Below are 14,102 nucleotides of genomic sequence, written 5' to 3' on the forward strand. Positions count from 1 at the left end.
CTGGTAATTGGTCTGTTCATATTTTCTATTTCTTCCTGATTCAGTCTTGGGAGATTGTACAGTTCTAGGAATTTGTCAATTTGTACTTGGTTGTCCATTTTATTGGCATATACTTGTTCATAGTAATCTCTTATGATCCTTTGTATTTCTGTGGTGTCGCTGATAACTTTTCCTTTTTCAATTATGATGATATTGATTTGGGCCCTCTTTTTTTCTTGATGAATCTGGCTAAAGGTTTATTGAGTTTATCTTTTTAAAGAAATGGCTCTTAGTTTCACTGATCTTTTCCTTTTTTAAAATTTATTTATTTATTTATTTTTGGCTGCATTTTTGGGTCTTCGTTGCTGTGCGTGGGCTTTCTCTAGTTGCGGCGAGTGGGGGCTACTCTTCATTGAGGTGCACATGCTTCTCATTGCAGTGGCTCCTCTTGTTGCAGAGCATGGGCTCTAGGCATGCAGGCTTCAGTAGCTGTGGCATGCGGGCTCAGTAGTTGTGTCTTTCAGGCTCTAGAGCACAGACTCAGTAGTTGTGGCGCACGGGCTTAGTTGCTTCGCAGCATGTGGGATCTTCCTGGACCAGGGCTTGAACCCGTGTCCCCTACATTGGCAGGCGGATTCTTAACCACTGTGCCACCAGGGAAGTTCCTCATTGATCTTTTCTATTTTTCTTTTTTAATCTCTATTTCATTTATTTCTGCTCTGATATTTATGATTTCTTTCCTTCTACTACTAACTTTGGGTTTCATTTGTTATTTCTCTAGTCCTTTTAGGTGTAAAATTAAGTTGTCTGAGAGTCTTCTCATTTCCTGAGGTAGGCAGTATAAACTTCCCTCTTAGCACTGCTTTTGCTACATCTCATAGATTTTGGATCATTGTGTTTTCATTTTCATTTGTCTCCAGGTATTTTTCGATTTCCTCTTTGATTTCTTTAGTGATCCATTGGTTGTTTAGTAGCATATTGTTTAGCCTCCACGTGTTTATGTTTTTTTCAGTTTTTCTCTTGTAGTTGATTTGTCTCATAGCATTGTGGTCAGAAAAGATGCTCACTATGATTTCAATTTTCTTAAATTTACCAAGGCTTGTTTTGTGGCCTAGCATGTGATCACTCCTGGAGAACAGTGCATGTGCACCTGAAAAGAATGTGTATTGTGCTGTTTTGGGATGGAATGTTCTATATATATTGTCCATATGGTCTAATGTGTCATTTAAGGCCAGTGTTTCCTTACTGATTTTCTGCCTGGATGATCCATCCATTGATGTAAGTGGGGTGTTTAAGTCCCCTACTATTATTGTGTTACTGTCATTTTCTCCTTTTATGTATGTTAATATTTGCTTTATATATCTAGGTGCTCCTATGTTGAGTGCACATTTATTTACAATTGTTATATCTTCTTGGATTTATCCCTTGATTGTTACGTAATGTCCTTGTCTCTTGTAACAGTCTTTATTTTAAAGTCTATTTTATCTGATACAAGTATTGCTACGCAGCTTTTGTTTTGATTTCCATTTGCATGGAATACCTTCTTCCATCCACTCACTTTCAATCTGTATCTTTAGATCTGAAGTGAGTCTCTTGTAGGCAGCATATATATGGGTCTTGTCTTTGTATCCATTCAGCTGTGTCTTTTGATTTGAGCATTTAGTCCATATACATTTAAAGCAATTATTGATATGTATGTTCTTATTGCCATTTTGTTATTCGTTTGGGGGGTGTTTTTGTAGGTCTTTTTTGTTCCTTCTTTTGTTCTCATCTCTTGTGATTAGATGACTATCTTTAGTGTTATGTTTTCATTCCTTTTTCTTTTTTATGTGTGTATCTAGTATAGATTTTTGGTTTGTATTTATGTGAAGTTTATATATAGCAAACTATATGATTGTTTTAAGTTGCTGATCTCTTAATTTCAAATGCATTTAACAACCCTGCATTTGTACATTCCTCCCCTTACGATTACTGTTTTTGACGTGTTTTACATCTAATTGTTTTGTGTATTCTTTAACTGCTTATTGTGGATGTAGATGGTTTTACTACTTTTGTCTTTTAACCTTCCTACTAGCTTTGTACATGGTTGATCTTCTACCTGTACTGTATATTTGCAAGGGCTTCTGTTTTTTATATCTTCTGACTGTTCTCTTTTTCAGTAGGAATGCTCCCTCTTTTGCCTTAAATTCTGATACTGATATTGCTGAATCAGCTGTCTTTAAGGCTGCTACTTTTGGTAACATGTCCCATCCCCTTTATTGCCTGCTTCTCAGTGTCATGGGCTGTGGCTTGTGTCTCTTTCAACAAACCCAACCGGAGAGTCTCCAGCTGGGCAAGTGGAATCTGATCACACTGGATGTGATTACTGCTGGATTAATTTCTAACGTATTCCTTTGTGTTTTCTTGGCTTAAAAAAATCTTACCCTGATTTATTAACCATCAGCTGTCCTTTATTCCTTTTTTTTCTTCTGCTGATGTGGATGGAAGTTATATTTCTATTCTTTTAGCAATTACCTTTAAAATTCAACATGAATACCTAGTAGAGCCTATCCCAGTTCTCTTCCCTCTCTCGCAAGGGCTCTCCCTTTCATATCATCTAGCGTATCAGCTACACCTTGTTTATAATCCCAACCAACCCTCCAAAAAAAGTCCATCATGACAGAAACAAAAAATCCAATACTTACATACATACCAAATGTGCTTTACTGCTATTTCCTTAATGTCGCTTCTTCAATCAATTCCTTCTCAGTTCAGTGTCCTCTTTGGTTGTAGATTTTTTAATAGTTTCCAACAAGGACTGAAGAACTGTAAATGTCTCACAGTTATTATCTACAAATGTATTTTGCCAGTAGTCTTGAATGATAGTTTAGCTGTGTAGTATTCTAATCTGAAAGTCAAATCAATTTTCCCTCATCACTTTGAAAGTGTTTCTCATGCCATGGCTGTTGTTCTGATTGCCCTAATTTTGTAGCTATCTTTTAAATTCAGTAGCTTACATTTTTTTCCCTTCCACTCTAATGTTTATATCTGGGTATGTTTTTGTCTAGAACAGGATTCAGTTTGAAGGCTCAGTGTTTTTTGATTGTGTAAAGGCTCTGTGCTCTTCTTTGAATTTCTTACTCTATTCAATATACTTGAGCTTCTTCCTAGGTTTCTTCTCTTAATTTCATGTCTACATTTTCCGCTTTTCTATGCTTCATATTCAGTCTAGCTTTTACTTTTTTCACTTGTATATTTGTCTGTTGTTGATTAACTTTTTAATTAAAGTAACTTTTTGTTTCCTTAGGAATTCTGTTTAGCTCTCCTTTCCTTTTCCTTTACCATTTTAAAGATAGCTTTTCAGATTCCTGAATCATCAGAAGTTCTTGGGGGGTGGACGGGGTGGCTCAGCCATTTGTTTGCATCTGCTGACTCACCCTTGATTTTCTGATTTTTTAAAAATACAGACTTTGGATTTAGGAAGTGCAAGGCATGTCTGTGTTGGCTTCTGTCAGGTGCTCCAGGCACTGAGGTCCATAGGCCCTTGACTAGTTTTTACATTTGTTTCTTGCATAAATCTCAGTACTCAGATCAGGTACCTCCTCCTTGAAAGGGGCTCCTCAATCTCCCACTCCACCCCACCCCCACAGGTGACCCCACTGCACCAGGATGCATTCCTCTAAGATGCACTTAATCACCTCACTTACTTCTGCAAAACGCAGTCATCTCAAGAGGCTAGACTCCTACCTGAAGACACCAGGGTCATAACTCAGTCCCTTTCTCTGTGGCCTGGGTAGTGATGCTCAGGACACACTTGCTCGGTGATCATACAGCAGCCTTCACCCTCATCGACTGACTTCCTTATTACTGCCCTTTCAGACTTGTTTACGTTGCAGGCCGGGAAGGCCACATGCTTAAAGTGCTCTCTTATGTTAGCGTCAAGCGCCTCACTCCAGCCCCTGCCATCATCTTTTATGTAAGTATGAATTCTGCCACAAAAACACCCCCTTAAGGCAGAGGGTCCCTCAGTTTGGATGATGAAGTAAACTTGATCACTAAGCTCAGTGATTTTCAAATGACCCAGGTTCCCCCAGCCCTCAGTTATATAAACAGGTATATAAAAAAGTTCAAAACAATTCAAATAATTTACCCAACTTCTGCTCCTTGTTCTGAATTTATCCACGAAAGGCAGTTTGAATCTTCTGAGCTTGTACCCTCTACACTTCTTACATGTACATTTGTATGTTCTGAGTCCCTGGTAACAAAGTGTACAAAAACCCACTAGCTTATGAGGAAGGAGAATAAGGCATTTTACAAGGTGGCTAATGACAACAGCTTCTCATTACGGTCCAATAATTCAGAAGTCATGGGACCCTTGTGAATTACAGGTGTTTGACATCTTCTGATTGGAATTTCTCAGTGAGGGATAGTCCTTGGCTGTATGCAACTGTTTTGGGCACCTCTGGACCATCCACACCCCGGCCTCAGGGCCAGATTCTTCCTCCCACCCCCAGAGGGAGCCCTTATTCTCTGTCAGCCTACTCCCTTTGAAGATGAGAAAAAGGACCCAGAATTACAAGGCCCTTGGAATTACAAGTCTAGGACCCTGCAGCTAACGCAGTCAAGACCAGACCTAGACAGCCTGGGTTTTATGGTGCAGGGCCCTTTCCCCCAGTGAAAACTCTCTGGAAGGAAAGTTCATAATTAGGAAGCTGGTGCAATATACATACACATTTTGTTTCTCCCCTGCTTAAAAGAGCTACAAATTTTCCAAGTCCTTTCCATCACACCTCGAAGAGCTGTCATAGCACCAGTCTGGTTTAACCCCAAATATAATGGGATACATACGAGTTTTCTTTCACATTAAAGTGTTTATCCACAGAAAAAAACGGCTTCTTCCATCTTTTGTGAAGTGATAAGGTTCATGTTTTCATGTACGAGTGACCTAAAAACTCCTTCTTCTTTCTTCTAGGGTATCATAGCAATCATTTATATCATCCCTGGTGACATAAACTCATTAGTCAATTACTTCAGTTTTGCTGCATGGCTGTTTTATGGCTTGACGATCTTTGGACTAGTTGTGATGAGGTTTACGAGGAAAGAACTGAAAAGGCCTATCAAGGTAGGTTTAGTTCCCCAGATGTCACAAGTGGCTTTGATTTTCTGAAATGAACCAGGTAGAGGTAACTATTTTAACTTCTAGGAGCATGCTTTCTATTTTCAACCTGACTCTTCTCTTGAACATCATACTTTAGAGTGGAGTTTGCTCTTCAGTTCATTTCATATTATAGATTACGATCCAGTCATTCATCTCATAATTTATTAAAGTTATCAACAATACCTGTGACCTGTCTCTCTAACCGAAGTGAGATGTCCAGTTCTGAGAGTTCCAGGACCCCTCAGGAATACACTTTCCGTCGACCGATGGGGACTTCTGATTCTGGCCCAGACCCATTCCTATGCGTGCAGCCACTAACGGTCCGTGTTTGCAGTCTGTTTTGGGCTCCTCCCCACCTCCCTCCATGGCTGGTGTGGGTCCATATACCATCGAGGAGGAAGGATGTATTTTATTTTGATTATGTTACAGGATTTTTTGGTTTGCTTTTTAAAAAAAACTGTGCTGTTTATTCTTATGATAACAAGTGAAGATGTAAGAAAAAGGTAGGCAAGAAGAGGGCTTCAGTAACTAGTGCAAGAATAAAGATAATGTCTTTAGCTTCGGAACGTTGTTTCACAAATCTGGTTAAAAGTCTTTCTGGCACAGTAGCTTGGCTATCACCAAGTTGCTGGAGTCAGAGAAGGCGTGGAGCAGCCTGCTGGAATCAGGCAGCTCCACCTCAACCGGGGCATCAGGCAGGCAAAGTCATTATGGTAGCACAGATTTTTAATCTGCGCAAAATCTCTCAAACAGAAGTAAAAAGGATTTGAGAGAAAATAATGAAGTAAGGAGACAGGAAGAAAAAAAAGAGATTAACATATGTATAACCGGAGTCCTTGAAGAAGAAAATGAAAGTAACAGAATTCTTTTTTTTTTAATTTTTAAATTTAATTTTATCTATCTTTTTATACAGCAGGTTCTTATGAGTCATCAGTTTTATACACATCAGTGTACACATGTCAATCCCAATCGCCCAATTCATCCCACCACCACCTCCCCCCCCCCCGCCACTTCCCCCCCTCGGTGTCCATGCATTTGTTCTCTACATCTGTGTCTCAATTTCCGCCCTGCAAACCGGTTCATCTGTACCATTTTTCTAGGTTCCACATATATGCGTTAATATACGATATTGGTTTTTCTCTTTGTGACTTACTTCACTCTGTGTGACAGTCTCTAGATCCATCCACCTCACTACAAACAACTCAGTTTCGTTCCTTTTTATGGCTGGGTAATATTCCATTGTACATATGAACCACATCTTCTTTAACCATTCATCTGTTGATGGACATTTAGGTTGCTTCCATGTCCTGGCTATTGTAAATAGTGCTGCAATGAACATTGGGGTGCATGTGTCTTTTGGAATTGTGGTTTTCTCTGGGTATATGCCCAGTAGTGGGATTGCTGGATCATATGGTAATTCTATTTTTAGTTTTTTAAGGAACCTCCATACTGTTCTCCATAGTGGCTGTATCAGTTTACATTCCCACCAACAGCTTAAAAGCTATGATTCAAGAAACATTTCCTGAAGTGTGAGGGAAGGTAGGAGGGGAGACCACAAAAGGAGTGGAGACTTGAACCAACACACTGAAAGGCATACAGTGTAACTGGGAAATCCGAACTAGACTGGGCAACAAAGAAATACATTCTGATAAAACTATGGAGTTTCTTTTAAAAAAAAAAAAAGCTTTGGGTATATCCACTTCTCCTTTCCTGTCCTCCTTCACCTCAATTTGCTTATAAAGGAAAGGAAATAATACAAGCATCAGACTTCTCATCAGCTACACTTCATGCTGTAAGACTGTGGGCAACTTATTTAAGATATTCAAGGGAAAAAAATGTAAGTCAAGTATTTTATATCCAGTCAAATTGACCTTGAAGAATAAAGTTACCAACGAAATAACTCAAAGCATATATTGTTACATGAGACCTAAGGAATCGCTAGAGAATGAGCTTTAGAAACCAAAAAGCCATTGGCATAAGGTGAATATATTTAATTAAAGAACTAAGACTAAATGATGGGAGATAAAGATAGCAAAACAGTGTATAAATATTAAGCACTGACAACATAATACAACAAAAATGGGAGAGAAAGCATATGAAAGTATGCCAGTTAAGGACAGTATCTCAGGGAAACTGCCTTTGGATACGATTTAAAATTAGATGCTGGGGGGAAAGAGAAGAAATCCTAGCTTATTTCATTACTGCTTACTATAGATAATATCTAAAAAAGAGGAGACAAAGGTATTAATACCTACTATTTATAATGGTAACTCTCAGAACAAAAACAGTGTTTACAGATAGATATATCCAACACACATACCCACACACAAACACATCCACGAAACCATATCATAAAAGAACCTATATATAAAGACTCGAATAGGGAAACAAATGAGAATATCTTCCTGGTTGACATTTTCCCGGTAGAATGCTTATTAGGGATTTTTGTTGTTACTGTTTTTTGCTTATTGATTTTTAACATCCCCAAACAACTTTATAGAATCTATGAATCTCTTAATATTCTTATTTCTAGTTGATAGTTATATGGAAAAAAAAGAATACTTAAATTCCCCAAATGCAATACAATATTTTTAATACGTGTGTGAGGAAGGTTTCAAATGGCATTCCAAATCCAACACAAGTCGCAGTCGTATGGAGGCATATTGGAAAGTGTGAGGCATGTGTGTCTCAGATGTTGGGAAACATGTTATTGCATTAAAGGTAACCATTTACTAACAATCATACTAATTGGTCACCAGGAGGTCATTTTTAAAGCAGTTTACTTCCAGGTATAACACATGTTGGATATATATATGCATTTACTGTTTTTTGTTATATCTGAAAACACTGGTTAGAAGTCTGGGGTTTCATGTGATACATGGTAATTTTCCCACTTAAAGGAAGTAGGCCCCGGGAAGAGTTTTCCCACAGAATGTCACTCTTTAAGGGCAGAAAACTGACAGTAAGTCGAAGGTACTTTATATAGAAATATGAAGCAATATGGAGACCAAACTTATCAGTTGTATGAATAAACCAGCTTATTCAGTTTAAATGGGTTTAAATGAGACATTAAAAGAAAAAAGTTTCAGGCAGGTTTACAGAGCTGTGAAAAATGCAAAGTAAAAGGATAGGCAAAGAAAAATCAAGCAAATGAAAATACGTAGAAAACAGGGGTTGTGATCTTATCAGACAAGCACTCAGGCCCGAAACACAAGACAAAGACCATTTAGTAATGCAAAAGGCTAAAATTCACAATAAAGAGACAACAGTTATGAAAACCCATTCACCACACCACACAGTAATTACTTTTACGAAACAAACTATAGGAAATACAAGGAGAAACAGACACACACACTAATAGGAGACTTTAAAACATCTCTCTGAGAACAAGACAGATCCAGGCACATCACTAGTAAAAGTGACTGCAGATCTATAAAAACATAACAAGGTATATCTTAGAGATTCATTTCAAATTCTGAATCCCCCAAATAGCAAACACAGTGCATATGGGACAGGTCTGACCACTGACAATGTTTAATACCACAAAGAAAAACCCTGATTAAAAAACTCAGAAATGGGGCTTCCCTGGTGGCGCAGTGGTTGGGAATCTGCCTGCCAATGCAGGGGCCACGGGTTCAAGCCCCGGTCCGGGAAGATCCCACATGCTGTGGAGCAACTAAGCCCATGCACCCCAACTACTGAGCCTGTGCTCTAGAGCCCATGAGCCACAATAGTGAGCCCATGTGCCACAACTACTAAGGCCCACGCGCCTAGAGCCCGTGCTCTGCAACAAGAGAAACCACCACAATAAGAAGCCCGTGCACTGCAACAAAGAGCAGCCCCTGCTCGCCGCAACCAGAGAAAGCCCACGTGCACCCACGAAGACCGAACGCAGCCTAAAACAATAAATAATAAAAAATAAGTACATTTATTTTTTTAAAAATCAGAAATGATACAGATCACATTCTCTGACTATAATGCAATAAAACAGGAAATTAATTTTAAAAATTAAACATTTTGGTCCAAAAGGAAATAGGAAATGAAAGTACATAAATTCCTAAAAGTAACAATAATGAAAACAAGACATATAATCTATGATCAGCACTTTAATTACTTACATCAACACTACATTACTTACATCAACAAAAACAAAAACAAATTAAATAGGCAACTCAAAGGGCACGAGAAAGAACAACAAAGAAAACCAAAAGGATATAGGAGGAATTAATAAACATAAAGAAAGCACTTAACTGGATTATATGATTTTTAGAATTTCACCATGAATTCAGATTCTGCTGGGGTTAGTTTTAGTAAACTATATTTTCCTAGAAAACTGTCCATTTCATCTAGGTGTTTGAATTTATTTGTATAGAGTTGTACAAAATAGTTTATGATTTTTTAAAAAAAACTTCCTGTGTTCTGGAGATTATTTCTCCATTTTTGTTTCTTATTTTTGTGTTTATGCTTTCTCTCTTTTTTTTTTTTAAGGTAAGCTACAGGACGTTTTATTGATTTTTCAAATTGTTTTTATGGACTATAACACTGATACCAAACCTTGCAAAGATAGCACAAAAAAGGGGAGAAGAGAAAATCACAGACCAATCTCACTTTTGAACATTGATATAAAAATCTTAAATAAGATATTTTAACAAATAGAATCCAATTCTATTAAAAACATATCATGACTAAGTCAAGTCTGTCCAAGGGTGGCTAAAGATTAGAATGAACTGGATTTATTTAACTCATGGGGATATAATTCATCATATTCATATACCTATGGTAAAACCCCCTATAATCACCTCCCACAGTTGCCAAAAACCACCAGATAAAATTCAACATACATTAGTGATAAAAACACAAATAGGAATTTATAACCTTTTCCTTGGCATGATCGCACACACAAACACGCCCTATGGCAAAAAAGCAATTTTAATTGATAAGGTAACACTAGAAAGATCTCTGCCAAGATGAAGACAAAAATGCCTTCCTGGGCTTCCCTGGTGGCGCAGTGGTTGAGAGTCCGCCTGCCGATGCAGGGGATGCGGGTTCGTGCCCCGGTCTGGGAGGATACCACGTGCCGCGAAGTGGCTGGACCTGTGAGCCATGGCCGCTGAGCCTGCGCGTCCGGAGCCTATGCTCCGCAACGGGAGAGGCCACAGCAGTGAGAGGCCCGCGTACCGTGGGAAAAAAAAAAAAAAAGCCTTCCTTCTATTTCTGCTGTCAGCTAACACTGTTCTGAAGATATCAGCAAGGCAATTAAACAAGAGAAAGCAATGTGGAGCATAAGAATTAGAAAAGACTTTCAAAAGTCTAACTTTCTCCTTTCAAAGAAAATAAAACTGTACATCTGGAAAACCCAAAAGGATCAAAGAAAACACTATAAGAAAATATAGTGAAGTAATATGACATAAAACTAACACACTGTAATCAATAGCCTTCATTTATAAAAACGATATCCAATTAAAAGATAATGGAAGAGAACAACTCATCCCCAAACCAAAAAACACCTAGCCATAAACTTAACAAGAGGTCAGACATCACAGTAGAAAAGTAAAATTCTCCTGAAAGACAGAAAAGGTAACTTGAACAAAAGGAAATCCATCACGTTCTTGGATAGGGAAACTCAGCATCGTTAATTTAGATGTTTAATGAGATCGCAATAAAAAACACCATCTAATTTTTTTTCCTGGAGTTCGACAAGTTGATTATAAAGTTCATATTGAAGAACAAACTAGACAAAATAGCCAGGGAAAATCTAAAAATAAGAAAAATATTAAAATATAGGTTCTAAAATTGAGACACAGATGTAGAGAACAAACCAAGGGGGGAAAGTGGCGGGGTGGGGGTGGAGGGTGGTGGCTGGTGGGGGTGGGATGAACTGGGAGATTGGGATTGACATGTATACACTAATATGTATAAAATGGATAACTAATAAGAACCTGCTGTATAAAAAATTCAGAAATTCAAAAAAATATATAGATTCTAAAATTTAGATATCATGGTGCTGATGCATGAAGAAAATATAAATTGCTTTGTAATTCAAGAATGAAGAAAACCTCTCCCATGACTCAAAATCAAGGAGTAATTTTTTAAAAAGGGGCAACTATAACCACCCCAAAATAAAAATGAACGCATTCAAAAAGAGAGAAGTTTAAAACACATATACATAAAATATCGGGGAAAATATTTGCAATAATATCACAAAAAAAGGATAAATATCCCTAATTTAAAGTTACTAAAATTGAGATGGGAGTTACTAACAACTGAAATGGACACAAGAAAATAAAACGACAGTTCAATGAAAAAATGCAACGACACTTAAACATGAACCAAATGCACCCCAGCAAACTCAATTTTATTTCTTAGAAGAGAAGGCACACCAAAATTCTAACGAGATACCATTCCTTGCCTATCAGATGGGCAGAAATCCCAAAGTTTGGCCACACTCCATTGGAGAGGCTATGGGGAAACAGCCTTCTCAAACACTGCTAGTGGAATACAAATGGTATGGCCACTACAGAGGGAAACCTGGCAATATCCAGCAGTATTACATATGCATTTACCTTTAGACCCAGCCATCCTGTTTTGAGGTAATCCATCCCTAAGTGAAGTCGACAAAAATATGAAATATACATAAGCTTACTTGTTGCATTAATTGGTAATGGAAAAAGGTTCAACACAACCCAAATGTCAATTAATGGGAGACTGGTTGAATAAGTTTTGGTACATCCGCAAAGTAGAGTGGTATGCGGCAGTAAAAAAATGGATGAGTAATTTTACACAGTACTATGACTCTCTGGAATATATTAATGGAAAAAAGCAAGGCGCAAAACTGTGTTTTATGCATTTGCTCCCTTTTATGTAAGAGGAGTGCAAGATGAACATGTGTATGTACATTTGTGCATATACGTGTGTTTATTCTGAAAGAGAAATAATGGAAGAATAAAGCAAAATCAAGAAAAAATTTATAATATGAAAAAAATCAAATAAAAAAGGGAAAAAGCAAAAACCTAAAAAACTAGAAACAAATGGAGATAAAGAAACCTTACTCTGTAACAAGTAGATGACATAACCACACAGAGAACATAATCACTAGAACTGATATTAAAGTGCAGGACTCTGAATGCATCTCCTTTGTGGCTTATACTGTGCAGTTAAAAAGAACTGCAAAAAAACCTTAAACTTCATACTACTTCTTACAGTGGTAGTATTGGTACAGTTATTTTGAAGTTTATTATAGGCACATTGTAGGATAAATAAAATAAGTAACTATGTGAAAGCCATTGAGAAGATTTTCAGAAGCATAAGGAAAGAAGGCATAAGTCTAGAGAAAGTAAGGAAAAAAGTGCAATCTTACATTTGAACGGAAACTATCAGTAGAAATTTATGAATTTTTTTCCCTTCTTGAAAAAAAGTTTTTTTCTCTGTCCTTATAAAAGAACACTGAGTACTCCCAACCACCCAGATTACGGTTTCTAAATGCCATTTCCTACCAAACGCCCTGGAGAAATGGGTGAATCCAGATCCGCTGGGACTGGATTCCTCTCCAGCCCCTGAATCCACTGATGGACTTTAGGGATTCAAAAGTGTGACAGTCAGACCTTAAGTGCCTCATGATGTGTTACAAGAGGAAGTGCACTGCTCCAGCTACAAAGTATTCTTGCCTCCACAGCTACCTACTGGTTTACAGGAAACAAGAGGGACAGAGGAGCAAGTTATCAGGCAAAGCTAGAATGAAGATACTGTATAGGATAAACCATCCAATTCCTACGAATTAATGACAAGATAAAGAGAGGAGCGAACAAACATGTTAAAAACAAAGTCGTCATCAGTTAGAGATGTATAACGCGTATTTTACAGGTAAAATGACATGATGGCATTTTCTTTACAGTCTAGGGAAAAGAAAAAGATGAACTAAGGTTGGCAATTTTACTTACAAATGATTGAAACTGGAGGAGGGGTACATGGAGTTCATTATATTCTTCTTTCTGTCAAGTGTTTTGTTTTGAATGAAAAGTTTCAAAAAGGAAATGAATGCACATGGCCAAATCATGACACCACTCTGTTTTGCCTACAGGTGCCCATTTTCATCCCCATCTTGGTGACTCTCTTATCCGTGTTTTTGGTGTTGGCCCCAATCATCAGCCAGCCTGCATGGGAGTATCTCTACTGTGTGTTATTTATGCTGAGCGGCCTTATATTTTATTTCCTTTTTGTCTACTATAAGTTTGGATGGGCTCAGAAGATCTCAAGTAAGTATCAACTGAGGGACTGCTTTGCTGTTAGTAAAGTGAGGCAGGCCCGACATCCTGTAGCCTCATCTGTCCCGATTCTACCGGGACCTTCTCATCACAGGGTCTTGCGCAGCTAACAAATTTCATCTCCTCTTTGGGAGGAGGCATGACCTGTTCTCCTCGGTGTGACACCTCTGGGGTCCACCTGTGGCCTCTTCCTTTGTTCCCATCAATTCCTGTAACAAGCAGGAAAAGGAAGCACCGTTTTTTTTTCTTTTTTTCAAATGTAACATACACATAACATAAATCTTGACCATTTTTAAGTGTACGGGTCAGTAGTGACAATACATATTCACATTGTTGTGCACCCCACACCCGAAGCACTGCCTCCTTGTGCCTGATACCCGGACATCATCTGGGAGTCTCAGCAGCATCCCAGAGACACCCAAAATGCGAGAGCTGGGACGAGGGCCTGAGCCTTCCAACGCCAAGGCCATGGCTCTTGCTTTTCACTCCGCAGTATTGATTCGTTGTGTATTTTAGGCAAGTTGTTTAAAAGTTTAGCTGTATTAGCCATTTTCATTTTGAAAAAGCAAGCAGTGATGGCAGAGTACATCAGAGCACCCTGAAGTACACCCAAGGGTGTGTTATATTCTACACGGCGCAGCCAGCTGCAAGGAACGCCATTCACAAAAGCCTGCCAGGCTCCCGAGCCCCTCACCAGACCAACAGTGATCCACAGCCTTGCCTGG

General features: G+C 38.3%; 1 protein-coding gene across 1 annotated transcript in view; it reads left to right on the forward strand.

Moving 5' to 3' along the window:
• Positions 1–14,102, forward strand: part of SLC7A9 (solute carrier family 7 member 9) — a 37,462-nt gene that overhangs the window by 21,520 nt on the left and 1,840 nt on the right. The window contains exons 10-12 of the mRNA XM_067717877.1: positions 3,838–3,934; positions 4,931–5,080; positions 13,194–13,368. Coding sequence (XP_067573978.1) covers positions 3,838–3,934; positions 4,931–5,080; positions 13,194–13,368 — 422 coding nt within the window. The remainder of the gene's footprint in view (positions 1–3,837; positions 3,935–4,930; positions 5,081–13,193; positions 13,369–14,102) is intronic.

Source organism: Pseudorca crassidens, chromosome 20, assembly GCF_039906515.1.
Source record: "Pseudorca crassidens isolate mPseCra1 chromosome 20, mPseCra1.hap1, whole genome shotgun sequence".
Lineage (NCBI taxonomy): Eukaryota > Metazoa > Chordata > Mammalia > Artiodactyla > Delphinidae > Pseudorca > Pseudorca crassidens.